Source organism: Delphinus delphis, chromosome 13 (genome assembly GCF_949987515.2).
Source record: "Delphinus delphis chromosome 13, mDelDel1.2, whole genome shotgun sequence".
Lineage (NCBI taxonomy): Eukaryota > Metazoa > Chordata > Mammalia > Artiodactyla > Delphinidae > Delphinus > Delphinus delphis.
Genome location: NC_082695.1, coordinates 37,512,949 through 37,539,919, shown reverse-complemented (window position 1 = coordinate 37,539,919; position 26,971 = coordinate 37,512,949). Strand labels below are relative to the sequence as shown.

General features: G+C 43.4%; 1 protein-coding gene and 1 long non-coding RNA gene across 3 annotated transcripts in view; one reads left to right on the top strand and one right to left on the bottom strand.

The window, feature by feature from the left end:
- The window catches only part of LOC132436173 (uncharacterized), a 73,726-nt gene that overhangs the window by 25,753 nt on the left and 21,002 nt on the right, over positions 1-26,971 (top strand). The window contains exons 2-5 of one of the 2 annotated variants that reach the window (XR_009521723.1): positions 16,825-17,497; positions 17,796-17,950; positions 21,049-21,220; positions 21,836-21,963. This is a non-coding gene — a long non-coding RNA (uncharacterized lncRNA). Of the gene's footprint in view, positions 1-16,824; positions 17,498-17,795; positions 17,951-21,048; positions 21,221-21,835; positions 21,964-26,971 lie in introns of those variants that run through there. The other variant, XR_009521722.1, reaches the window with a different exon arrangement.
- The window catches only part of COLEC12 (collectin subfamily member 12), a 43,630-nt gene continuing 22,283 nt past the window's right edge, over positions 5,625-26,971 (bottom strand). Inside the window, exons 4-8 of the mRNA XM_060028760.1 lie at positions 24,606-25,094; positions 23,518-23,654; positions 22,080-22,189; positions 14,695-14,840; positions 5,625-7,090 (exon numbers count right to left, since the gene is read on the bottom strand). Coding sequence (XP_059884743.1) covers positions 7,071-7,090; positions 14,695-14,840; positions 22,080-22,189; positions 23,518-23,654; positions 24,606-25,094 — 902 coding nt within the window. The 3' untranslated portion in view covers positions 5,625-7,070. The remainder of the gene's footprint in view (positions 7,091-14,694; positions 14,841-22,079; positions 22,190-23,517; positions 23,655-24,605; positions 25,095-26,971) is intronic.

The following is a 26,971-nucleotide window of genomic DNA, read 5'->3' as shown; positions in this document are numbered from 1 at the left end:
GGGTCCAATAAGAAAAAGATGGCACCCTCAGACTGGAACCACCTGGAAGCCAAGAGCCAATGGAGCCCATAAAGATCTACCTTCCAAAACCCAGAGAATGGTGGAGAAGGGATCTGGAGGGACAAATAGAAAATAACCACATAGAGAGCTGCTGGGTTAGAGCTGAAGGACTTGTATCAGTTAGCTCTTATTCCAGTAATGCTGTATAATAAACAGCCCCCAAATCTCAATGGAATATATATCGCATTAGGTGTTTATTCTCACAGGTCTGTGGGGTGGCCCAGTGGCTCTGCTGCAGGCTCTGAAAGTTGGGCTGGCTCTGCTTCTTGCTGCAGGTCTGTCTTGGCTGGGGCAGCTTTGCGCCATGTGTGTTCATTCTAGAGCCCCGGCCACAGGGGCAGCAGCTACCTAGAGGAAGCCCTCCTCAAGGCAATGGCAGATGTACAAGAGGGCAAGCACAGTCACCCTAGGATTTCTCAAGCCTTTGGTCACATCACATCCACCAATATTGGCCGAAGCAAGTCACCTGGCTGAGCCCAAGTCAAAGGGGCAGGAAGGTACCCTCCTCCCAGAGAGGGGAATTACAAATGGGTGGATGCAGGGAGGTATGGAGAATTGGAGCCAGTAATTCAATCCACCAGAGTCTCCACAGGAAGGCAAGTTAGAAAATACAGTTGACCCTTCAACAAAGGGTCAGGTTAGGGGCACTGACCCTTTACACATAACTTGTGGTCCTCCCTCCATATATGCCATTTGGTTCCTCCATATCTGTGGTCTGCGTCTGCGGATTCAACCAACTGTGGATCGTATAGTACTGTAGTATGTATTTATTGAAAAAATCCACGTATAAGTGGACCCATGCAGTTCAAACCTGCGTTGTTCAAGGGTCACCTGTATGTTGTACAGGAGGGGAATTGGTGTGGGTGGGTTTGGAAGGTGCAACTACTATTTATACTGCTTCCCACCCATAGCCATACTCCTTTCCTTTTATCATAATAGAATTTTTAGCTTGGCATGTGACTGTATTTCACGGCTAAAGCCAATATTTCCCAGACTCCTCAAATGAGGCTATTTGACTAAGTTCTGGCTAAAGAGATGTGAGTGGAAATGATGTCTGCAATTTCTGCCTTAAAGGGATGCAATTCTCTCTCCACCTCTCCCTCGAGCGTGCTTCCTGGAATGTGGGTGCAGTGCTGAGCCCTCTTGGACCCTGCGAGTGCGGGCAATGGCTTCAGGATGGCAGAAGAGGAATATAGTAGGAGGGTGGCTCCCTGGGCTGCTTATGTTCATATAGTTAGATAGAGGAGATTTAGGCTGGCATTGTTTTGGGTCTTCACTTCAGCAGCCAAATCTGTAATTAATACAAACTGATAGGAACCTCTACTCTTATACCTAATTGAAGGGATAACACAGAGAGAGATACCAATTAATTTTTTTCAGAACTTACTGGACTAAGAGAGAAGAGATGATCACAATTTAAATTTTTCTCCATGTCACTCCTGTCTAGTATTTTGAAAGGCATGATCAGTGAGCTAATTGTCAATGCAAATTCACCCTAATGATAACAGGACAAGCAATACCAGTTCTGAACCAGTTCTGGACCAGTGCTGGCTCTGTCCATGAGCAGAGGGCCTGGTGGGAAAGAGAGGTGCGGGGAGAGAGCTATTTGTCGCTTGTTTGAATATGCCTCACAAGCAGGAAGTAGAGAGGAGGATTCAAACCTGGGTCTATTTGGCTCCCAAGCCTGTCTCCTTTCATTTGACACTAATTATATCAGAGAACCCTGTGAGACGTCCAGTTACTCTAGAATCTACGGTGGTTTCTCCAAACTGGACCTCTTTGGACATCCATGGCATGGGCGCCAAGTGGACTTTTGCCTCTTCGCTCATTGATAACAAAGAGATTGGTCTAGTACTTTTATGTAAAGAGCACGAATCACGATTCCTCCATTATCTCCCTGCTTCTGTTAGAGAGACCTGGTGCCTTGACTGATTTCTTGTGGCAAAGAACAAAATACAACCCAGAAAGCCCAGACTCTCAGGAAGGTTACTGTTGGATCATAGGAGACAGCGTGGCGGGGTGGAAGCTAGGTGGCCATGGGTTCAAATCCCAGTTCTTGGAAAATTATTTAACCTGTCTGATCTTCAATTTCCTCGTATGGTAATTGGAGATAGTAGGTGTTATTATAGCTACTCTAGAGCTGGCACTTTGTGCTGGTTTATGTCAAACCTGGCCTAGCTCCTCTGCTCTCAGGCACAGCAACTGCTTTTAAGAATCTCATAATTCCCTGAAGCTTGCAGGCATTATTTAGTGGATCACGGCAATGAGTGATGATTAAAGAATACACCAAACTCTGGCACCAACGGTTGGAAGACTGGCCAAAGGACAATTCTCCATCTCTGGCCAAGAGGACTAACCCTTTTGTTAAAGCCCATTTAATGACCTGCCTGGTTGAGTTGTTGGTGGGAGTCTCCTTGCTGGCAGCTGACTCCCAAGCAAGTTGTACGGGTGATCCCTGTTTTACCTAATAAGTCCTTGGAGGAAAGCTGGAGGCTGGGATACAACCCTGCCTATGGCAGGCAGGGCTGGAATGAGTTCATTCATAGACTCATTCATTGAAAAGTTTGAAAACCAGGGGCTCTGCTTCTGGAGAATTAAAGTTGGTTTTCTTAAGCCTGCTTTTCTTTGGACTTCTGCCCACCTGGTGTAACCTGGGCATGCTATGTACTTATTTGAACAAGTGTATCTAGGAGGAGAGGAAAAAGCATGAACGGGTGGAGTGGAATCTCTTTAACATCTGCTCTGTGATTTATAAAATAAGTGTGATGCCATGCCATTACGGGATGCTTTCCAGGAAAATGGAGCTATGGTACAGAGAAATACCTTCTAAAAAATGGCAAAAGTTCACCTATACTTCTAAAACTGTTGAGTATAACAGAAAAGAGATATTTCATTACACAGCCATTTAGAAAAGGTTTCTAAAGCTTTTCCCTGACTCAGGGCCATATTTTGATAAATAGAATGAATCTGCTTTGCCAGTTGATTCTTTTCACTCAATATTCCATTCATAATATGTATATTACATATATAGCCAATATAGTGGATTTACAGTAACCAGTTGTTATCAACGTGAATTGCTTCATTTCTCCTGCTTGGCTTCTCCCATTCATCAGTTCTCTTAAGATTTCATTGCTGACTGGCCATATTCACCTTTCTCTTCTTTCTTTTTTTTTATAAATTTATTTATTTATTTATTTAGGCTGCATTGGGTCTTCGTCGCTGCATGCGGGTTTTTTCTCTGGTTGCGGTGAGCAGGGGCTACTCTTCATTGAGGTGCACGGGCTTCTCATCGTGGTGGCTTCTCTTGTTGCAGAGCACGGGCTCTAGGCGCGTGGGCTTCAGTAGTTGTGGCACGTGAGCTCAGTAGTTGTGGCTTGTGGGCTCTAGAGCACAGTCTCAGTAGTTGTGGCACACGGGCTTAGTTGCTCCACAGCATGTGGGGTCTTCCCGGACCAGGGCTCAAACCCGTGTACCCTACATTGGCAGGCGGATTCCCAACCGCTGCGCCACCAGGGAAGCCCACCTTTCTCTTTTTAATTCAGTAATATTTAGGCCTCTCAGCTAATCTGTAGATCATCTAACACAGTGTGTGGGTTTTCCTCCATGTTATCCGGAGCACTTGTGTGTAGCGTTTGGCATGGAAGAATCAGCTCTTCCTTCAGGGTGCATTTGTTTTGAAAGGATTTGGGCTAGAAGTGATGCTTGAGCTGTATCTTAAAGGAGGTACTTTCCAGGTAACAAAGGTAGGGAAGGGAAGTTCAGGTAAAGTATGGGGGTAAGAAAGAGCATGGAGGAAATTGCAGGTGGCTTGCAAGGCTGTTCTGGCACATGGCAAGGGAGGGCAGGGTTGCAGCTGGAGGGGAGGCTGGAGGTGCAGCTGAGGACCTGGTCACAAGGCCCTTATCTCCCCTGCATGTATGTCCTGCAGGCAACTCAGAAGATTTTAAACTGGGGGTAAGGGTTAGAATGGACTTAGACTTAGGGACATAAGAAGGAGGAACCTGATCAGATTTGCATGACAGTGATGTGGGCAACGGGCAAGTCTTCAAATTAGCCTCAGTGTCCTCATTCCTAAAGTAGAGAGAAAGGTTTTGCACCAAGGTTGGAAGAGGTAATGTATGTGAAAGTGCTAAATATATTTAAACTTTTATGATTATTATTGGACTTCTTTGAGCCATGAATGAGTTAACATACTTCATTTTTCAAGAGATCAGTTTTGTCATCTGAGGCAATATACACATGCTTAATATTGTTACCTGATTTATATAGGGATATATGATTGATTGTTTGATTGGCTGCGTTGGGTCTTCATTGCTGTGTGCAGGCTTTCTCTAGTTTCAGTGAGCGGGGGCTACTCTTCGTTGTGGTGCACGGGCTTCTCATTGCAGTGGCTTCTCTTGTTTCGGGGCACAGGCTGTAGGTGCGAGGGCTTCGGTAGTTGTGGCTCATGGGCTCTAGAACGCAGGCTCAATAGTTGTGGCGCACGGGCTTAGTTGCTCTGCAGCATGTGGGATCTTCCCAGACCAGGGCTCGAACCCATGTCCCCTGCATTGGCAGGCAGATTCTTAACCACTGCACCACCAGGGAAGTCCCAGGGATATATGACTTATGTAGCTTTCTATTTCCTTAAACATCTGATTTTTAAAATGGGAGCAGGTCTTACTATTTGTTGTCTGCTTTAAACTCTAACTGCTAAAATTGGAAGGATATGGGAAGACCTGGTGAACGCTGCTCATGAAGAGGAAAAGAAAGGGTTTTTTTCTTTCTGGTTGTGCACTCATTCTTTCAAGAGTCATTTAAAAAGAAAAAGTTTCCATCTTCTCATAGCAACTCAAGTGCTTGAGGACCTCATGACATTTTACCAAAACTCTCCTCCCAGAAGGGCATCAGTGGTGAGTAGGTGAATAGAAACATGGTGTATAAATAGCTAAATATACAGAGGAGTACATGAGGCATCTGGTAATGTGTGATTTTCATCTGATTTTACTGTGTTAAGACGAACCCTGCTTCCTAAAGAAAATTAGAACATTTTCAAAGCTCGAGTCTGAATCCTGCCTCATTCCTTGGTGATGATGTGACCCAGGAAATGACATCACCTCCCTGAGTGCTCCCCTCTATAAGATGGGGAGAGTAGTAAGGCCTACTTTTTAGGGCTGTTGGGAGGATGACATGAGATCATCTGCTTGAAGCCTGACAAATGATAAGCACTGGGTAAGTTGTTATTAGGAACACCCTCAGCTGTGGGAGCCAGCACCATTCTCTTCTGAGCATGGCATCAGACGTTCAAGTTGCTTCTGAACATGAATCTTAATTGACACCTAAGAAACCAGAAGAGGATGAAAAAGAGGATAGAGTTTAGTCTATAGAAGGTCTTGAGCCTGAAGAGGTACCAGAGTCCAGTGCCTGTCTTGTGTCATAGGGCCCAGATGACAGCGGGTCCTACCAGCCCGACCAGACTACATGGACAGGACAGCAGGGCATAAAGGTGCTGAGGAGGTGACCATTCCTGGGCTGCAGAGATGGCATGAACAGTGACCAGGGCAAGACAACACAGTCCACACAGCTGCAGGTGTGAAAATCAAACTCTGTCTTTATTCTTTTACCATTGTATGTGGGATAGGTAGCAGCACTGCTGGGGAGCTCCTTGGGAGGAGAGGAGAGGGAATCTGTTGGATGGAAATCTTACCTTTGAGCATCAGTTACATCTAAGCCTGTTTTCAGCACATTTCATGTTAGACTTTTCAATGGAAAGTCAAGGAGTAGAAGGTAGATGGGCTCAGACAAAAGGTTCTTTGCAAGAGTTCAACATAGTGGCCAAGATTTTATTCTTGCATTTCATCATGCATGTGCCTTGGAATTATGGATTTTTTGGAATCTGACTGAAGAAAACATAAACTTTCCAGGTAGTGTATAGCTGTCCCCATCTTTCTAGCATCTCTGCCTTTGGCCGATGTGATGCCATACTTTCCTGACATTTAATATCAGCTCTGGTATGGGTCTGATACCAAGTATATTCATACCTCAGCCATAAAACAGGACCTTCTAGATAGCCAGATTCAGGTGCTCTGCCCTTCCCAACAGATGCCTCTCCACCACCCCTGACTCCGCCAAAATGAAGTAAAAGCACATCCTGAGTTGACCACTTCCTCTGAGCCTGGCAGACACACAGCAAGAGTCTCGGCTGGTGATGGGCTTGATGCATGGCCCACTTGACTGAGCCACACATATGCTCAGGCTTGACCTACACTGGCAAAATCTGCAAGGACACTTCTTAGACATTTCAAGTGATTGATTCCTCTGAGGAAATGATACATTAAAAAATACACATATACACACATATTTAATTATTTTTTTAAACCACAACTGAAAAAAATTCTTTGCCACTGTGTAGAATTAAATCTGACAAGAAACCCTATGAGTTTTTATTAGTACCATTATTGTTTTCTTTGGCTTCATGTACTATAATGGTAAAATAACAAAAAAAAAAAAAGAAAAAAATTGTAAAAAGGCAAATATTTTGTACAAAAATACAAAGTTTTAAAAGCTCTTTAAGTATATTTCATATTGTTACTAAAAGTTGACCTATATATCTGTATGTCTGCATATTTTTCCTACATGTGGGATTTTAGAAATGTAAGGTACTGTTTACACAGTATACGTTTTCAGTTCTTCCTAAAGCTCAACAACCAATGATAATCTTTTTTCTGATTGGAGCATTCCATACTCTGGAAGACATGATTTGCATAACTGTACGATTACTGGCTGAGAAAAATCTATGTGATTCAGTCCATTTGCATACTGAAAATCAATGTATCATACTGGGGGAACACTTTCGTTCCCAAGTCCTTAAGTAATGGCAGATGGTAAAGAACGTTGGCTGTCAATTTTTTCAGTAATTGGTTTTCAGTGCTTTTTTTCAATCTGGTGAGAAGGTGATGCAATGAGGAAGAAGTATCTTTTGCCTTTGAGAACTGTCCGAAAATTTGTTCTTATTATTATATCACAGTCCATTATAATGCAGGTGATGGTACTAAAAGAAAGGAAAAAGGATGGGTGTTAGTTTTTCTTAAAGAACAATGTTAATGTATAATTCAAAAAAGGAACGTGTTTTTATAGGAAACATTCCAAATACATCGTTCAATAATTATTTTTTCAAATAAATGCCTAGAAATTCTTACTCAGATTAAATAAAAGGTAAAATTCACTTTGAAAGAGCCTATTTTGGGGAATCCTAGTCCCAACTCAAATCCCAAATGGCCAAAGAAGGCTAACAAATGACAAATCTGGGTCACTTGTCACCCTCTACTGTAATCTCTTGTTGAGATATTTGTGTTCTTTTCCTGAAACTGACCAGGATGGGAGTTCCTTACGTGTCTGGAGACCTCTAGCACTTGGACGAGTGCTTGACACACTAGAGGTTTTCAATACATGACTGTTGAATGGATAAATGCATAATTTGTGCCCCAGTTACTGTCAAAAATAATTTGAGCAAAATATATTTTTGTCATCAACTTTGTTTTTAAAAATTGAGATAAAATTGACATATAACATGTTAGTTTCAAGTGTACATGATTCCAAATTTGTATATATTGCAAAATGATCACCACGGTAAGTCTAGTTAACGTCCACTACCACATGTAGTTATAGTTTTGTTGTTGTTGTTGTGATGAGAATTTTTAAGATTTACTCTTTTAGCAACTTTCAGATATATAACAGGATTATTAACTATAGTCACCATGCTGTACATGACATTACATTACCATGCCTTATTTATTTTATAACTAGATGTTTATACCTTTTGAGCCCCTTCACCCATTTTGTACACCCCACCACTCTCCGCCTCTGGCAACCACCTGTTTTCTGTATCTATGAGTTCCATTTTTTTTTTATAAGGTTCCATATAAGTGCGATCATATGGTGTCTGTCTCTGACTTATTTCACTTAGCATAATGCCCTCAAGGTTAATCCATGTTGTCACAAATGGCAATATTTCATTCTTTTTTATGGCTGAATAATAATATTCCATTGTATTTATATACTGCATTTTCTTTACCCATTCATCTATTGATGGACCCTTAGACTGCTTCCATATTGTAAATAATGCTCTAATGAACATAAGGGTACATATATCTTTTCAAGTCAATGTTTTTGTTTCTTCAGATGAATACCTAGAAGTGGAATTGCTGGATCATATGGTAGTTCTATTATATTTTTAATTTTTTGAGGAACCTCTATACTGTTTTTCCATAGTGGCTGCACCAATTTACATTCCCACCAACAGTGCATAAGTGTTCCCTTTTCTCCACATCCTCACCAACACTTGTTATTTCTTGTCTTTTCTATAATGACCATTTTGACAGGTGTGAGGTGATATCTCATTGTGGTTTGCATTTCCTTGATGATTAGGGATGTTGAGCAGCTTTTCATGTACCTGTTGGCCGTCTGTATGTCTTCTTTGGAAAAATGTCTGTTCAGATTTTATGACCATTTTTCAATGGGATTGTTTGGTGTTTTGCTATTGAGTTGTGTGAATTTTTCATATATTTGGGATATTAGCACCTTATCAGTTCTATGATTTGCAGATATTTTTTCCCATTCAGTAAGCCGACTTTTCATTTGTTGATGGTTTTCTTTGCTTTGCAGAAGCTTTATGGTTTGATGTAGTCACACTTGCTTATTTTTGCTTTTGTTTGTCAGATCCAAAAAATCATTGCCAAGATCAATATCAAGGAGATTATCACCTATGTTTTCTTCCAGGAATTTTATGGTTTCAGGTCTTACATTTGAGTCTTTCACCCATTTTGAGCTTATTTTTGTGTATGGTATAAGAGAGCGGTCCAGTTTCATTCTTTTGCATGTGGCTGTCCAGTTTTCTCAACAGCATTTATTGAAGAGATTGTCCTCTCCCCACTGTATATTCTTGGCTCCTTTATCATAAGTTAGTTGACCAATAATCCATATGCATGGATTTATTTCTGGGTTATATATATTCTGTTTCACTGATCTATGTATCTGTTTTTATGCCACTACCACACTGTATTGATCCCTGTAGCTTTGTAATATAGTTTGAAATCAGGGACTGTGTCTAGCTTTGCTCTTCGTTCTCAAGATTACTTTGGCTATTTGGGGTCTTTCATGGTCCATACAAATTTTAGGATTGTTTGTTCTATTTCTGTGAAAAATGCCATAGGAATTTTTCTAAGGATTGCATTGGATCTGTAGATTGCTTTGGATAGTATGGACATTTTAACAATATTCTTCCAATCCATGAACACAGAATATCTTTCTATTTATTTGGGTCTTCTTCAGTTTCTTTCATCAATGTCTTATAGTTTTCAGTGTATAGGTCTTTCACCTCCTTGGGTAAATTTATTCCTAGGTATTTTTTTCCTTTTTGATGCAACTGCAAATGGTATTGTTTCCCTAATTTCTCTTTCTGATCGTTTGTTATAGTGTATGGAAACACAACATATTTTTGTACATTGATTTTTGTGTCCTGCGACTTTACAGAATTCATTTATTAGTTCTAACATTTTTTTTTTTTGGTGGAGCCATTAGGGTTTTCTATATATAAAATATCATGTTACCTGCAAATAGCGACAGTTTTACTTCTTCCTTTCTGATTTGGATGCCTTTTTTTTTTTTTGCCTAATTGCTCTGGCTAGGATTTCCAATACTATGCTGAATAAAAGTGGTGAGAGTGGGCATCCTTGTCTTGTTCCTGATCTTAGAACAAAAGTATTCAGCTTTTCACCATTGAGTATGATGTTAGTTGTGGGCTTGTCACAGACCCTCTATAGAGAGTTTCCCTCTACAGGGAATCCATTTGAGAGTGGTTTTTTTTTTTTATCATAAATGAACACTGAATTTTGTCAAATGCTTTTCTGCATCTATTGAGATGATATATGATTTTTTTCTTTCATTCTGTTAATGTAGTGTATCTCATTGATTGATTTATGGATGTTAAACCATCCTTATATCCCTGAAATAAATCCCACTTGATCATGGCATGTAATTCTTTTACTGTATTGTTGAATTCAGTTTGCTAATATTTTGTTGAGGATTTTTACATCTATAGTTCATCAAGGATATTGGCCTGTAATTTTCTTTTCTTGTAGTGTCCTTGTCTGGCTTTGGTATCAGGGTAATGCTGGCCTCATAAAATGAGTTTGGAAGTGTTTCCTCCTCTTCTATTTTTTGGAAGAGTTTGAGAAGGATTGGTATTAATTTTTCTTTAAACGTTTGGTAGAATTCACTAATGAAGCCATCTGGCCCTGGACTTTTGTTTATTGGGAGGTTTTTGATTACTTATTCAATCTCTTTACTAGTAATTGGTCTGTTCAGATTTTTTTATTTCTTCATGATTCATTTCTTTGTAGATGGTATGTTTCTAGGAATTTATTTCTCATAGATTGTCCAATTTGTTGGTGTATAATTGTTCATAGTGATCTTTGTATTTCTGTGATACCGGTTACAGTGTCTCCTCTCTCATTTCTGATTGCATATATTTGAGCCCATATTTTTTTCTTGGTAAATCTAGCTAAAAGTTTGTTGATTTTGTTTATCTTTCAAATACCAGCTCTATCATTAATCTTTTCTATTATCTTTTTAGTCTCTATTTCATTTATTTCCACTCTGATCTTTATTTCCTTCCTTCAACTAACTTTGGGCTTCATTTGTTCTTTGTCTAGTTCCTTGAGGGGTAAGGTTAGGTTATCTGAGATCTTTTTTTCTTGATATAGGATGTATTGCTATGAACCTCCCTCCTGGAACTGCTTTGCTACATCCCATAAGTCTTGGTATGTTGCATTTTCATTTGTCTCACTATATTTTTTACTTCCTTTTTGATTTCTTCCTTGACCCACTGGTTGTTCAGTAGCATGCTGTTTAATCTCCTTATATTTGTGATTTTTCCAGTTTTCTTCTTGTGATTGAAGCCATATCAAGCATCTTTTCCAGTCACAATGGTATGAGGCTAGAAATCAATCTTCTTAAATTTATTGAGACTTTTTTTTTGTGGCCTAACATGATATATTCTGGAGAATGTTCCATGTACACTTGAGAAGAATGTGTATTCTGTTGCTTTTGGATGGGATTTTTTCTATCAGTTAGGTCCACCTGATCTAATGTGCCATTTAAGGCCAATGTTTCCTTATTGATTTTTTGGTCTGGATGATCTATTCACTGATGAAAGTGGGGTACTAATACTGTACTGCTGTCTATTTCTCCCTTTAGGTCTGTCGATATTTGCTTTTTTTTACTTAGGTGCTCCTATGTTGGGTGCATAAATATTTACAAATGTTATATACTCTTGTTGGATTGATTCCTTTATCACTATGTAATGACCTTCTTTGTCTCTTATTCCAGTCTTTGTTTTAAAGCCTATTATGTCTGATATAAATATAGCTACCCCATCTTTCTTTGTGTTTCCGTTTGCATGGGATATCTTTTTACATCTTCACTTTCAGTCTGTGTGTATCCTTCATCTGAAGTGAGTCTCTTGTAGGCAGCATATAGACGGGTCTTGTATTTTTATCCATTCAGCCATTCTATGTCTTTTGACTGGAGAATGTAGTCCATTTATGTTTAAAATAATTATTAAAAGATATGTATTACTTGCCATTTTGTTAATTGTTTTCTGGCTGTTTTGTAGTTCCTCTGTTTCTTCTTCTCTTGCTCTCTTCCTTTGTGACTTGATGATTTTCTGTAGTGGTAGGCTTAGATTCCTTTCTATTTATCTTTTATATATCTACTATAGGTTTTTGCATTGTGGTTATCATGAGGCTTACATATAACAATTTATATTTATAATAGTCTATTTTAATAACAGCTCAAGTTTGAATGCATTCTAAAACTCTGTGTTTTTACTCCCTGCCCCCACACCATTTTATGTTTTTGATGTCACAATTTATATCTTTTAATCTTGTGTATCCCTTAACAAATCATTGTAGTTATAGTTATTTTTATTACTTTTGTCTCTTAACCTTTATACTAGCTTTATAAGTGTTAATCCACTACCTTTACAACATTAGAGTATTCTGAATTTTACTATATATATGTAAAGGTAAATATATTTTGACCTTTACCAGTGAGATTTATACTTTCATATGTTTCCCTGTTTTTAATTAGCACCCTTTCTTTTCAGTGTAAAGAAGCCTCTTTAACATTTCTTGTAAGGCTGGTCTAGTGGTGGTGAACTCCTTTAGGTTTTGCTTGTCTGGAAAACTCTCTCTCTCTTTCAATTCTGAAGGATAACTTTGCTGGGTAGAGTATTCTTAACTGCAAGGTTTTTTCTTTGAACACTTTTAATAAAACCATTCCACTCCCTTTTGGCTTGCCAAGTTTCTGCTGAAAAATCAGCTGACAGTCCATAGGGGTTCCCTTGTATGTAACAAGTTATTTTTCTCTTGCTGCTTTTAAGATTCTCTCCTTGTCTTTAACTTCTGACATTTTAATTGTAATGTGTCTTGGTGTGGGTCTCTTTGGGTTCCTCCTATTTGGAACTCTGGGTTTCCTGGGTTTGGATGTCTGTTTCCTTCCCAAGGTTGGGGAAGTTTTCAGCCATTATTTCTTCAAGAAGTTTCTGCCCCTTTACCCCTCTCTTCTCCTTCTGGGCCCCTATAATGTGAATGTTGGACCACCTCACGTTGTCTCATAAGTACCTTAAACTATCTTCACGTTTTTTCATTCTTTTTTCTTTTTGCTTCTCCACTGGGTGTGTTCCACTGCCCTGCTTTTGAGCTCACTGATCCTTTCTTCTGCTTCATCTAGTCTGCTACTGAACCCTACTAGTATATATTTTCCAGTTCAGTTATTGTATTCTTCAGCTCTGTAACTTCTATTTGGTACTTTCTTATATTTTCTATCTCTTTATTGAAGTTCTAACTGTGTTCATCTATTCTTCTCCTGAGTTCAGTGTGAGCATCTTTATAACTATTATTTTGAACTTTTTAATAGGTACATCACTTATCTCCATTAAGGACTTTTTATAAGGTTTTATCTTGTTCTTTCATTCAGAACATATGTATCTTTCTTCATTTTGCTTGACTCTCTGTGTTGTCAAACTAGATAAAACAACCCTCTTTCCCAGTCTTGAGGGAGTGGCATCTTGTAGGAATGAACCTTATCTTTCAGTCCTGCCCTAGCTCTTGCTTGTCCTTCAAACCACTGTGATTGTTCAAGCAGCCTTTTTTATTTTTAGTGGCTCCTAGCATTTGAGTGTGCCAAGACTTGTCAGTGCCCCAAAGGGGAGGATCTCAGTCAGCAACTAGAGTCTTGCTGATTAGAAACTAGACCTTCAGGCAGCAGCTTTTAAAATATGCAAATATTTATAGTCTTATGGGACTGAAAGGTATGTCCCACTGGCCACCAGAACTGGGTGACCTAGAAGTGTCTCCTGCACAGTTGTTGCAAAAATCAGGGTGCCAGACAAGTGTACAAGCTCCATCCTGGGAGCTACCTGCACCCTGTCACGAGGCAGAGGGAGGTCACAAAGATGGCATCCACCAGCCTTTGTCCCTGGAGGGCACCTCAGTAGGTCCCTAGATGAGCCAAACCAGAAGCCTACCCCTCTTGCTGAAGCTCCAGGACAAGCAAATAGGCCTCTTTCACAGAAATACTGGGGGTATGATTCAGTTTGCTGTCTGCACAGTCCCCTGGGGAGAGCAGCTGGCCAAGAATGATTTGTTTGTTATAGTCTCATGGGACCCAGGAATGCAAGCTCACTGGCCACTAGAGCCAGGAGATCCAGGGGTGTTCCCTGGGTGGCAGCTGCAAAACACTGGGCATCAGACGTGTGTAGAAGCTCCCCTTGAGGTGATACTGGTGCTGTGGAGCACAGCAGAGGGAGAGCACAAAGATAGTGCCTGCCCTTCAAGGTCTCCCACCAACTTTCAAAAGAAAGACTTTATGAGATAGAATTACATAATATTCACAAGGTTGTAGAGTTTAGAACTATCTAATATTTTAGAACATGTTCATCACCCCTAAAAGAAACCCATACCTATTACCATTCACCCCCATTTCCTCCTTCCCCCACCACAAACTTTCAAATGTAGTTCTGATGAAGAAAACTAAGATGCTATGTCCTGAAGAGGGTCATGTATTTAATGAAGCTTTACATAAGTACCTTTTGAAATGAAAAAAAGAATCTCCAAATGCCTCTTAGGCTTATGAGCTTATAAGGAGGTGGGGAAACTATATCCCTACATTATCTAGCACAGCATCTGGCCCATAGTAAATGCTCAATAAATACATGTGGAATTGAATGCTTGGCCACCTGAATTATCCGTGCCTGGAACTCTATGAAAAAGACTTAACACTGGTGCCATATGTTAAATAACAATTGACTGACAATATTATAAGGTAATGACCTAGGCCTTTTAGTCTAATATTTATTGAGTACTTCCTCTACATTAGGCACATTTATTAACTTATTTAAGTCCTCACAACAACCCCATTAAGAAGATATTATTATTTCCCTGAGGTTAATAGCTTGCCCAGCTAGTAAATGGCAGAACCAGGACTGGAACCCGATTACCGAGCCTACATTCAGATCCCTTATACTCATCACCTCTTGCCCTTTAATAAGATATAAGCTCAGCGGCTCTCTCTTAAATCCCCTCTGCTGCTTACCTGTCTCCCTGTCTTTTTCGCAAATGAAGTTATTGATGTCCTCACATTGGAAGTCGTTCCACTGCCCAGCATAAATCAGCCCAGCACAGTCTTCTCCAGGCCCATGGCCATGACTCCAGTTATCTGGCTGTCCAGCTTTCCAATTTCTTTTAAGAAAACAGAAATCAAGTATTATTTGCAAAGTCACAGAGAAGTTTTCTTTACCCAAGAGCAGCAGAGAAATGTAAAAAACAAAACCAAGGCCTGTCATTTGTCTGGGAATGAAAATGCACTGTTTAAAAAGCTGTGCACACTTGGATTCAGAATAAGCAGCTGTTTTGCAGAGCACTGTGTTATGCAGCATCTCCCTGCAGGCTTGTTATCATTGCCACAGTGCAATCAGCTCACTGAGCTGCTTCATCACATTGCTGAGAGAGTAAATCTGTCTCCAACACAGTTAGATGAATGACAGCTTTCTAACGTGCACTGGAATGCTGACTGCTGGGCACGTGGGTGTATATGTGTGTGTGAATGTGTATGCATTCTGAGGAACACACACACACACACACACACATTCTTGGAAGAACCCAGAGGGAACCTCGTACGTTCTGATATCTTGTCTCTAACAAGTCAGAGTCAGGCAGAGAGAGTGAAAGACGCTTGATATACACTTACAAGAACCTACAATTATAAACACTTGGTTATGGTTTTCTGGCTAAGTTGTAGATAGTTAATTGCTATAGAAAGAAATAGTAATTTATTCTTACTGAAAATGACTTAATACATCTCACTGCCTTTTTTGGGAGAGAGATTAAAGTCTTTAAAACAAGTTTTCTTTAGGATGAGCTCATTTGGGGCTTAACTTGCATGCTGCTGCTTAAAGCACCCCTTTGCCAACGTTTGCTGTTTCTGACTCTATTTCCAAGCAATAAATTAGATGTGCTTCCAAGACTCAAAACTTGAAAGACTACGTCTTCTCCGAGAACCAGGTCTTTGCACAGAAGCTTGTGGTTACCTCCTAAGAGGACAAGCTTGCCTCGTGCGGAGGGTCCGAAAAAACATCTGCAGCAGGAAGTGCTTCCCATAAACGATGACTCATTACCCAACCAGCATCATCTAATAATAACTCACTCTGGTCCATGCTTCATGTTCGTATCAGAGTGGCTGCGGCTTTGGCCGCTAGAGAGAAATCTTCCACTGTACAGACCCTGATAGCAGGAGAAAGTTCTACAGCAAAGAAACACTTCTCACTACTAAGATTTTCCTTTTCTGAGGCCAGGCTCTTACCAGGGTCACCTGGGGACAGAGCCCATGTTGTCCTACTTCTTTCGATGACAAGACCAGCAAAAATCAGGGCGATGGGAAAGGAGAGTTGAAATTTACAGTTAAAGGATGTAACAAGGTAGCATGGACTCCCCCAAGCCAACTGTATATTTTGCGATGTTTTATAAAATGAAGTGAACTCACTTAAATAAATCTAGTGATGAAGAGATAATTTAGATGAAACCATCAACTGATGAGAGTAAATGTGGGACGATACTCAGGTGGAAGTCAGAAATAGTCATTTGTTAACTCATTCATTCGACAGATATTCACAGAGCACCAGCTATGTGCCAGGGATAAATAATGCTAGCTGATGGCAACACGGCACTGTGGAGAATAGAGTCCCAGCCCTCTCAGAAATTATATCGCAGGCAAGAAACAAATGAGGTAAAACCCTCAGACTGTCACAGTGATGACAGAAAGAGATGAAGATGAAGGAAACTTTCAGGCAAGCTTTTTTGTGTGTGTGTTTCCACCTCGAAGGACCCCCCCGGAAATGTCAACAATGCCTGGGCAGTTTGATGTTGTTGGTGTACACATTGCTCATTTCTGTAGTTATACGAGGGGGTTCCATTCCAATTTTGTTTATCAAATTTGAGATTGTGATTCTCGATGCATACTGACAGGACATTTAATATTCTTTATCTCCCAGTTAGTTGGGAAATTGCATAAATAGGAATTCTGATAGAAGATCTGTTTAATATTTTCCCCTTGTATTTCCTTGCCCTTTTGAGTAGATAAAAGGGATTTACAGATGAGACAAAAAGAGAACTGCTTGATAAGAAAGGAGATTGTCTTTATCACCATCCTCCGTTCGTTTTTTTCCAGGTCACTGGAATTCTTCACATGCAGTGCTTAAAGCAATCCTTCAGGACTAAAGGTAGAAGGTGGCTGTGAGTGGAGTGACTCAGGTGGGACCAGCATGGATGTGCGGTGGAGTAGCCTGAAGCCAGGCTGCAGGAGGAATTTGTCTCAAAGACTAAGTCTCACAGCATCTCTTTGGAAAAGCTAAAATCACATGGAATGATTTGTGGCAAATCCCCCCAGTCTGCATGCTTGTAATAGAGCAGAACGTGTCAGATAAATAGAATGTATATATTTTGGAGAAGAATTTCAGCTTAAATGTTGCCTAAACCTCATTCATAGGTAGATTCTGGAAAGAAGAATGGCTGAAACCTGGGCGCCAGATCCTTGAATGCCACATTATAACATACACGTCACAGAAGTGGTTGGGTAGCAACGTGTGTATGTACTTGGACACTGTATTTTGAGTACACTGGGGACCATGGAAGCATCGGGACTCCCTCTTCCAGGGAGCTGGAATCATCGCAAGCACCTCAGCCAGTGGGTGTGAAACAACCCCCAGGATTCTGGGTTTATACTAATGGAGGTAGAGCACAAACTCTCAATTTTGGGAACAGCCCCTTCCAACTCTCACAACTTCGTATTTCTCATCAACCACAAGATTGACTGAGCCTTCATGGCCAAGAAACTTCTGCTGGTAAGAGCCTGGCCTCAAAACAGGAAAATCTTAGTAGTGAGAAGTGTTTCTTTGCTGTAGAATTTTCTCCCGCTATAGAGGTCTGAACAGTGGAAGATTTCTCTCTAGTGGCCAAAGCCAGTGCCACTGATACAAACATGAGGCATGACCAGAGCGAGTGAGTATTGAAGTAGATGACGCCAAAGGTTCCCTTCTGGTCCTTACCATTCTACGGTTCTATATTCTAAAAATGTAGTATATAATATTACGTGTAGCCATCTGTGTGGACAGAAGGGCAACCCATGTTTTGTCTTTGCAGTGCAGAGATGAAAGCTGTTACTCGTAACTTGACAGCATGCTCCCGTTAAATGATATCCTGTGCAGGGGACCAAGAAGTGGACAAGAGGAAGAGAGGAGCTTCAAGTGTGTTTTGGGAGACTCTCAGGAAGCGCAGCACATCTCTGGTGATCTAAGGTGGGCAACTGCAAGCAGGGTGGGCAGGAAAGGCCTTCAAAGGCTCCCTTACAGTTCTGCTTTGAGCAAGTGGGCAGAGTCTCCATCCCATGTGTGTTTGACTGCCCTGTGCCTTCCAGGCAGTCTCCACTGACAGTGATGACCTTTGCCAAATGACACACTGACATTTATTCCATCAAGAGTAGAAAGACCAGCTTTGACATGCTCCTTATTTCACTGGTCTTCTCCCTGGTTTGTCAGTTTTCTATTTCATTGCTTTCCAGTCATTATTATTTCCTTCCTTTTGCTTCCTTTGGGATTAATTTGCATTTCTTATTCTACCCTCATAAAGTAGAAGCTTAGATCATTAATTTTCAACTTTAAAGTATTTTTCTAATATAAGCATTTTAAATCTGTAAATGCCCCTCTATATACTGTTTTAGCTGCATCTCACAGATTTTGATATGTTTTGTCTTTGAAACATTTGCAAATTTCCTTTGTGGTTTCTCCTTTGCTCCATGGGTTATTTAGAAGTGTGTCTTTAATTTCCAAATATTTGGTGATTTTACAGATATCTTTTTGTTATTGATTTCTAATTCAATTTTGTTTTGGTGAGAGAACATACACTACATAATTCCAGCGCTTTTAAATTTATGGAGACTTGTTTGATGACCCAGCCCATAGTTGATCCTGGTGAACATACCATACGCACTTGAAAAGAATGTGTATTTGTAGTTGTTGGGTGAAAAGTCCCATAAATATCAATGAAGTCAAGTTAGTTGATAGTGTCTGCTATATCCCTCTTGGTTTTTCTATCTCTTCAATACTTGTTCTATTAATTACTGAGAGGAGAGCTTTCAAACCTCCTTTGAAGCCCCGCTCTTCACTGTATCCACATTTAGGGTCAGAGTGTCTGTCTTCTTGATTGTGACAGGGTCCTGGAAATCAGACTGTTTTTACATGAGTAGAAGAACAGTAACTCTCGCTCGTATTGTGCCCCAAACTCCAGAAAACATCCTCCAAACCAGCACAGAGGCTGGGTCATGGTGGACACTCCAGGATAATTCACTGAATGTTATCATGGGACTGTGGGCCAGTGGATCCCAATGTCCAGTCAGAGGACTGGTGCTGGGCAAGAATGAAGTTCTCACAGGTCTGTGGTGAAAAGAGAAAAATGAGGACAACTCTGTGTGTACGTGTGATGGCCAACTGCCTTTTCTTGGTTTTATTCTTGTTGTTTTCGTGCTGAGATTTGTTGATAGGTGATTTTTTTTTTTTTTGCCTGTGCTGTGTAGCATGTGGGATCCTAGTTCCCTGACCAGGGATCGAAGCCGTGCCCCCCTGCACTGGAAGTGTGGAGTCTTAACCACTGGACCGCCAGGGAAGTCCCCGTTGATAGGTGATTTTTAAAACCCATGTCCTTAGTTGGGCAACTAAAATCTTGGCAACACGAGTCAGCCCTTCAGTCTTTCAGTCCCCCCCACCACTGGTCCGATTTTAGGTGACAACTCTCACAACTGTTTTGACTCTCCTGAAGCATATATCTGCTGTGCTGGATGCCCTCCTCGGGCTGGCGGCCAAATTCCCGAGTGCCAGGGTGTGGTGTGGCTTCGTCTCCACAAGGACAGGTGCGCAGGGAGCAGACAGGATGTCTGCTGAGCCAGGAGGCAGGTATCCATTTGCCCTGGGGGCAGTCTGGGGCTCACCTTTGGAGCAGACCTAAAATCTTCAAATGTTCCACCTTGAAGTTTGGTCGTTCTTTTAAAAGAAATGGCCTTTGCCAGCCCCCACCCAGAACTCCCTTGTAGTAGGATGAACCTAGCTATGGACCCAAAATTTCCAGCGTGCGCTCCAGCACAGCACTTGTGATGGGCTGCAGGAGCAAAAACATATATTGTCGGGACTTCCCTGGTGGTCCAGTGGTAAACAATCTGCCTGCCAATGCAGGGGACACGGGTTCGATCCCTGGTCAGGGAACTAAGATCCACATGCCACGGGGCAACTAAGCCTGTGCGCCACAACTACTGAGCTCGCACACCTCAGCTAGAGAGCCCACATGCCGCAACTATGGAGCCCATGTGTTCTGGAGCCCACGCACCACAACTAGAGAGAGAAAAGAAACCCGCACGCCACAACTAGAGAGAAGCCTGCGCCACACAACAAAGAGCCTGCGTGCCACAATGAAAGATCCCGAAAACCTGCATACCGCAACTACAACCCACAGCCAAAATAAAAAATAAACATACTGTCTTTCTCTAAACACTCCCCCCAAACCCCCCACAATGGTAAGACCATAGACCCAGTGCCTGGCTATGTGACCCCACCTCGGGGGTCAGGTCCATTCTAGGCTGATCATTTCCACCTCTCCCATGGGGGTGATAAGGGTCACATGGAATGAGGTCTAGGATTGTGCTGAAAACTGAATTCCCACATTTACACATCTGTGTTCATAGCAGCATTATTCACAGTAGCCAAAAGTTGGAAGCAACCCACATGTCCATCCATGGATGAATGCATAAACAAACTGTGGTCCATCCATACAATAGAATATTAGTGAGCCTTGAAGAGGAAAGAAATTCTGACACGTGCTACAGCATGGATGAACCACGAAGACATTATGCTCAGTCAAATAAGCCAGTGACAAAAGGACAAATACTGAATGATTCCACATACATGAGTGACTTAAAGGAGTCAAATTCATAGAGACAGAAAGTAGAAGGGTAGGTACTACAGGCTGGGGGGAATAGAGAGTTATTATTTAACGTGGACAGGGTTTCAGTTTGGGAAGATGAAAAAATTCTGCAGATGGATGGTGGTGAAGTTTACACAACAATGTAGATGTAGTTGACACTGGAATCTACACTTAAAAATGGTTTAAATGGTAATTGTTACGTTATATATATTTTACCACAATTTTTAAGTAAAAGTTTTTTAAATAAAATAAATGGCCTTATTCTGGTTTCCACCTATATCCTCTAATCATGCTTTTCACATGGAGGATTTGAAAGTATAAAGAAGCCTGTCTGTCTACCCCCATGCACAGACAGGCACAGGAACTCTCTCTGGCCCCTCCATCCCCTCTAACCCCTGTTCCCTGTCCTTGACCTCTACTGCTCCAGCCTCGATGCCCGTGATGCTGTCTTGGACCTGAAACACCCTCGCTTTCTCCTCTCCCGGTGCCAAGGATGCTGTGGCTCCTCCACGCTCGGGACATGGTCCTGAAGCCGAGATGCCCACACGCCTGCTTGAACCTCTGCGGGGCCTGCCTTCTCTGTCTCCAGCAAAGGAAAGGTGGGTTTTTATAAGTTCTGCTCCATTTGGTACAGTGTGTGTCGCATATTTTCACATCCATTAGAGGCAAACCAGGAGTAGGATAAAGAGGTGAAATTTAAGTGGGCACAATTTAGTCCTCTTCAGACCATGGGGTAGGATTAGGGCAGGAGTGGACACCGGGGTCGGATGAGGCTCATAGAGATGTCTGTGCCCCTAGGAGCTCCGAGAAGGTTCTGTGAAGTGCTTCTCTTCTCTGTTGCTGCCTTTATAGAACTCAGGTCACATCGGACTTAGAGAGACTCTTCAAGCCGGCAGGACATGGTCATCCCACAAACACCTTCATTTGTGGTGTACTTGAACTTTCTGTGTGTAGGACAGTCATCAACCTGTAGTTCATCCCCACACTCTGGCCAGAAGCACAGAGGGGGTCAGGGCGTCGATGGCGTCATCCTGAAGGGAGTGCCCGGCTCTCGTCAGAAACATGGCTGGTGAGCTCGGACCATGCTGGGGAGCCTGGGGCTTCTTTGGCCTTCACGGCAGCATTTAAAGAGCACGCTCGGCCACAAGTGCCATCCTGGGTGGTTTTATGAGTCTGGTGGTTTATTTTGTTTGTTGTTTTGTTTGTTTTTATAGAAATGAAAAAATATTCACTCCATGAAAAGAAAAAAGAAAACCCCTATTTTTACAGCATATTGATTCTCAACCATAATTTCCCTACATGGATATAAACATGCAGCTGGTACCTGGAGCCTCAGTTTGAGGAACGTGTAGGACACAAGGTCGTTCAGGAAGAAACTGTAGGAAGTCAGTCTGGCAAGAGGTGAAAACATAGACCAGTGAGAGCCTGACCAGCAATCTGGAAGTTTCTGAGACTCACTTATACTCTAGAGATGTCCCATCCAGCCACTTCCATTCGTTTTCCTGCTCTGAGTCTGTGAGGCCGATCCAGTAGTTCTCTCTCCCTACCATCTGCTTTTTGATCCATTGCTGAAAAATAAATCAGAAACGGTACATTACTATTTCTTGAACAGATGTTTGGGGGACTTTCCCCTCAATGTTTAGAAAAGAAGGACACTTTATAAGAGGATGTTTATCAGACTTTAACAGAGAAGCATATGAGATTTGAATAAGATAAAGCTGTCTCAAAAAACACAAAAAAAAGGATGTTTGTCAGAATTTGTGCACTGCTTTTGCTGTCCTCTCGTGACTGCACTTGTCTTGCACTGTTTTGGGGGCTTTGACGTTTTTTCCTCTTATAAGCTTATAAGCAATATTTAAGTGACGCTGTTTCTCCCTTAAAGTATCCAGATCACTCGATGAATTCCACCAGGCTCCACCCCCTTCCACCACCCCTCCCTCCCATGTTCAAATAACAGTAACAGCCACAGCAACACTGAGCACTTCCTCTGGGCCAGGTCCCACGTCCAGTGTGTCACATACAACGTGTCTTTGAGCCATTACAACCACCAACCTAAGACAGATGACAAGTGGCTGAGCTGGGATCAGGCCCAGGTGTGTGTGTTCTGAAGCCTAGGAACCTGACTGCTGTCCTATGGATGCTCATTCCCAGTCAGTTACTGCAGAAGCATCTGTTTGTAGGGTCATGTCTGCCAGAGACACTTAAGGAAAAGGAAGGAGGCCACTGGGATAGTGTGGCATTAAAGAAAGAGCATTGGTATTGTTGCTAGTTGGACCTCAGTTTCAATCTCAGCTCTGCATTTACTTGTCTCATCATGTATTCATCATCTAAACTTTGCGGGGCCTCAGTTTTCTTATCTGTTAGATGGGGGTAACATTACACATAAGCTCTAGGGATGTGGTGAGGTTTATAAGAGATAATGCCTCATACAGTGCCTGGCACACAGTAGGGGCCTAGTGAGTGGTCACCATTGTTATCGTGTGAGGGCTCTGCCCCAGGGCCGCCTCTGCTCTTCCTGACTGTGCCGAGGCCACACGTCTGGTCCCTCGCATCCCTCCCCACCCCTATGGTGCTTAGGCCTCTCTGCCTCTCTCTCCACAGGGGCCTGGTGCTGGCCTGCCAGGCTTACGGCTCTTTCAATGGCCACCGGTAAAAGCCACACACCTCCAGGCTTGATAAAGCAAGGCCTTCCAGGTGGAAGCATAAGGACCTAATTCCCATGCCATGAATGCTTCTTGTCACTGGATAAATAGCCCGAATCTCCGTAAGGCAGCCTTCTGTGTTTACGTGACTATGAATTCTTGATATCTTTGAATCCTCAGTAAGCACGTACTTTCCAGGTGTCACGATCCTTAAATTACAGTTTTCCCCAACTATAAGTATGCTGCAAACATACCTGTTCCTCTCTTGTGTTTATGAATATGAGATGTGAAGACTTGTCTTCACAGGAAAGTTTTGCATCCTCAAAAATTTCTTTTTCAACCGAAAAATAGTAGCATTTGTCTGTGAAGTTCTTCCAGTGAGGCGGGCAGCCTAGGAAGGCAAAGTATAAAAGCATTGATTAAAACACACACACACACACACACACACACACACACACACACACACACACACACACACACACACAGAAAGCACTATGCCTTTCCTCAGCTGTGTTTAAGAGGCACAGCTATGGCCCTGCTTCCCCACGTCCATGTGCCAAGCCAGTGACTGACGTTTGGGGACATGCTGGGAGCAAAGACTAGTCCAGGAAAGTGGCCTGCAGAATACACAGTAGTTAAAACTACGTAATTTGGAAAATATCTACCCTGAGCCTTTGTTCCTCTGTGTCTGGATTCGTCTTTACAATGACAGAAATAACAGACAGAGCAACAAAAAGCAGCACAGGCACAGATGTTCAACGTCAGTCTGGAATCACGTGGAACCTGTAAACAAGTGGCTGGGAGAGCCCAGAACTAGAACTAGGCTCACGGAACAAACATGACTGAGCTGGACTAAAGGAAACCAAGTGGAATCGGGTGTGGGTCAAAGGTTGCAGACCCAACACTCAGGGTTTGACTAAAGGTTTCACTATCAAAGGACGAGAAGGCGCCATAACATCTTCTCAAAAAGAAATACGATCTGGCTTCAGGAACAGAAAGTTCCATCTGCACGTTAGCCACGGGTCATCCATCCCCAGGTGAAGGGCATAAAATGAGGACAGGGACGGGTCCGGGGTGGCCAGCCTCGGACTTTCCTGAAGGAAATGTTTGGAACCAGTTTGTCCCCGAGGACCCGACTCAGCTAATTATAAACAAGTGCTGGAGGGCCTGGTGCTGTTTAGAGAGAAACACAAGTGCCTGAGCACCACCGCCTGGCACGGGGCCGTGGGAGCAGCGGGGGCGGAGGCCACCCTGTGCGATGCCTTCACTGCCAATAAAATGCGGTGTGGGGGGCGCACATGGGGGGGGCACCCATCCCCGGGTACGAGGGGCTCAGACTTACCGTTGGCCTCGGGTGCTGCAGTTGGCTCGCTCTGCAGGGCCAGGGGCACCGCCGCCCCTGATGGGCCCGGGGGACCGGGGGGGCCCTTGGGACCCGGCATGCCCGGCACCCCAGGCAAGCCCGGCAGACCCCTTGGCCCGGGCACCCCAGGCTCCCCCACGGTGCCCTGCAGTCCCTGGAAGCCGGGGGGGCCCTGGGGGCCCGGGAGTCCGTCCTTGCCTGGTGGGCCGGTGGGGCCTGGGTCCCCACTGGGGCCCTGAGGGCCGGGCTTCCCGGGGGACCCGCGGGAGCCTTTGGGGCCCTGCAGGCCTTTGGAGCCTTTGCCGCCACGCTCTCCAGGGGGGCCGACCGGCCCGATCGGGCCCCTCTCACCGGCCGGGCCGGGAGGGCCAGGCTCCCCCTTCTCTCCTTTCTGTCCCTTGTTGCCAGTGGGACCCGGGGGTCCCTGCTGTCCTCTGTCACCTTTCGGACCCCTGGGGCCAGGAGGACCTAAAAGAAAAAAAAGACAAAAGGCATAAAAGTGAAATCCAGGATGCCTCTGGTCATCTGGGACCATTTTGTCACTAGCAGGAAGGCTGTGTGGGTTGAGATCGCGTGCGGGTTGAGATCGGGATGCCCTCCCTCTTATTTCCTCCTCTTTCCACTGATGTGATGAATATTTATGAACTACCTGTTATATGACAAGCACCGCATAAGGTGGGGGAGAAGGGGTTTAGAATTAGACCAAAAAGATGCCATCGAGCGTTGCGGGCCCTATCCTGTAATTCCTGCACCACACCGCCCCGGCCTCTCCTCTCTGCTCCTCCACTGACGCTCCTGTCCCCTTCAGCGGTGCTGCGGGCACACTGCTGTCCTCAGGGCTCAGCCTCAGCGTGCACCAGCGTGCAGGGACGGGCGGTCTCCATGAGAAGTGCTCTCGGGGCCAGAGCTAAGGAGGATCAGTTTCATTTTTTCCAGAGAATCTAATGATACAAATAGGGAAGGTGGACTAGAGAAAAAAAGAGGTGGACCATCTAATTGGCAAGGGAGAAAAAAAGACACCATTTTCCACCAAAGGAGGAAAAAGCAGTTCCCCCTAAAAAAGGTTGGGAGAAGAAGGCAAATACCTGTTCATCCCTTCTCGTTCCAAAAGCAAGTTCACATAACATGGGATTGTTTTGTTTTCTCTGAGTTCTCAGGGGTAGGTAAGGTAACAGGGATGTCACACAAATACATCACAACAAGGATTTGTATAGAGAATGACAGTGTGAGGTACTTTCACATACATTATGTCACCTGACCTTCGTCTATGACAGAGAATTCCCACAGCACATCTGAGGACACGCAGGGCCACAGACACCAAGCTCTTTGTTCAAGGTTACTTAGTGACTCAGGACAGATCTACCCAGGGGAGTAAGACACGGACAGTCACCGTCTGGGAGAGGAGCTGGGACAGGAATTCAGGGCTTCTCGTGTTGAAATGGATGCATCGTGGAGGGCGCTGTGCTCAAATATTCTGCTGCCTGGAATCTTAGAGTTTGAGATCTCACTATTCTTCGTGAACAAGTGTAAGAGCTTCACACCCATTCTTTGGACAGAAGCAGAGAGCCTTTGAGGCTGGAAGGGCGCAGGTGCGGGGGAAAGGCTGGGTTGGTGGGACTCTGCACTCCCACAGTTTTTCCTATTCCCCTGCACCAGCACACCCCACCGGCTGGTCGGGATGGAACAGTGAAGCAGCCTTTCCCACCTCAGTAGGGGGAATCTCTGCACCCTCCCATCCCAGGCCCTAATGGACATCACTGCGCCCACACACCATCCATGGCCAAGTCCAGCCTGCCGTCTCTGCCGTCCCTTAGCAGGAGCCTAGGTCCTGGACTCAGCTCTCCTTACTTGAGGCTACCCATGACATTGCCCCTGGACTTACTGGCAGGACCCTCTACGGAGCTGTAAGCGAGTTTATGCCAATGGCTAGCACTGGCTTCAGTGCGTTCTTTCTAGGGTTATCTACCCCATAAGTGGGAGGCTTTGGGATGAAGCACCCTCTCCCTGAACCCATTTCATTGACTCCTCTCCACCAGCTCCTGTTGACTCCTCTCTACCATCAGCTCCCCTGGGCTCTGGGTCCTTATCTCCATCTCATAGTCGGATGGTCTATCTTCTCTGGGATGTCCCGCCAGCACCCCCAACCTGGTGTGTTTACACTGACCTTGTCATCTCTGCTGTTCACGTCCTCCTCCCGCCATCCCTTATCCCACTGCATCATCACAACCATCTCATCACCATCCTAGTGTGAGTCTTCTCTCTCTTCCTCTCTCCCTCCTGCCCCTCTCTGGCTTTCTGGTAGATTTTTACAGTTACCTCTTAACTGCTCTTCCTACCTCTGATTC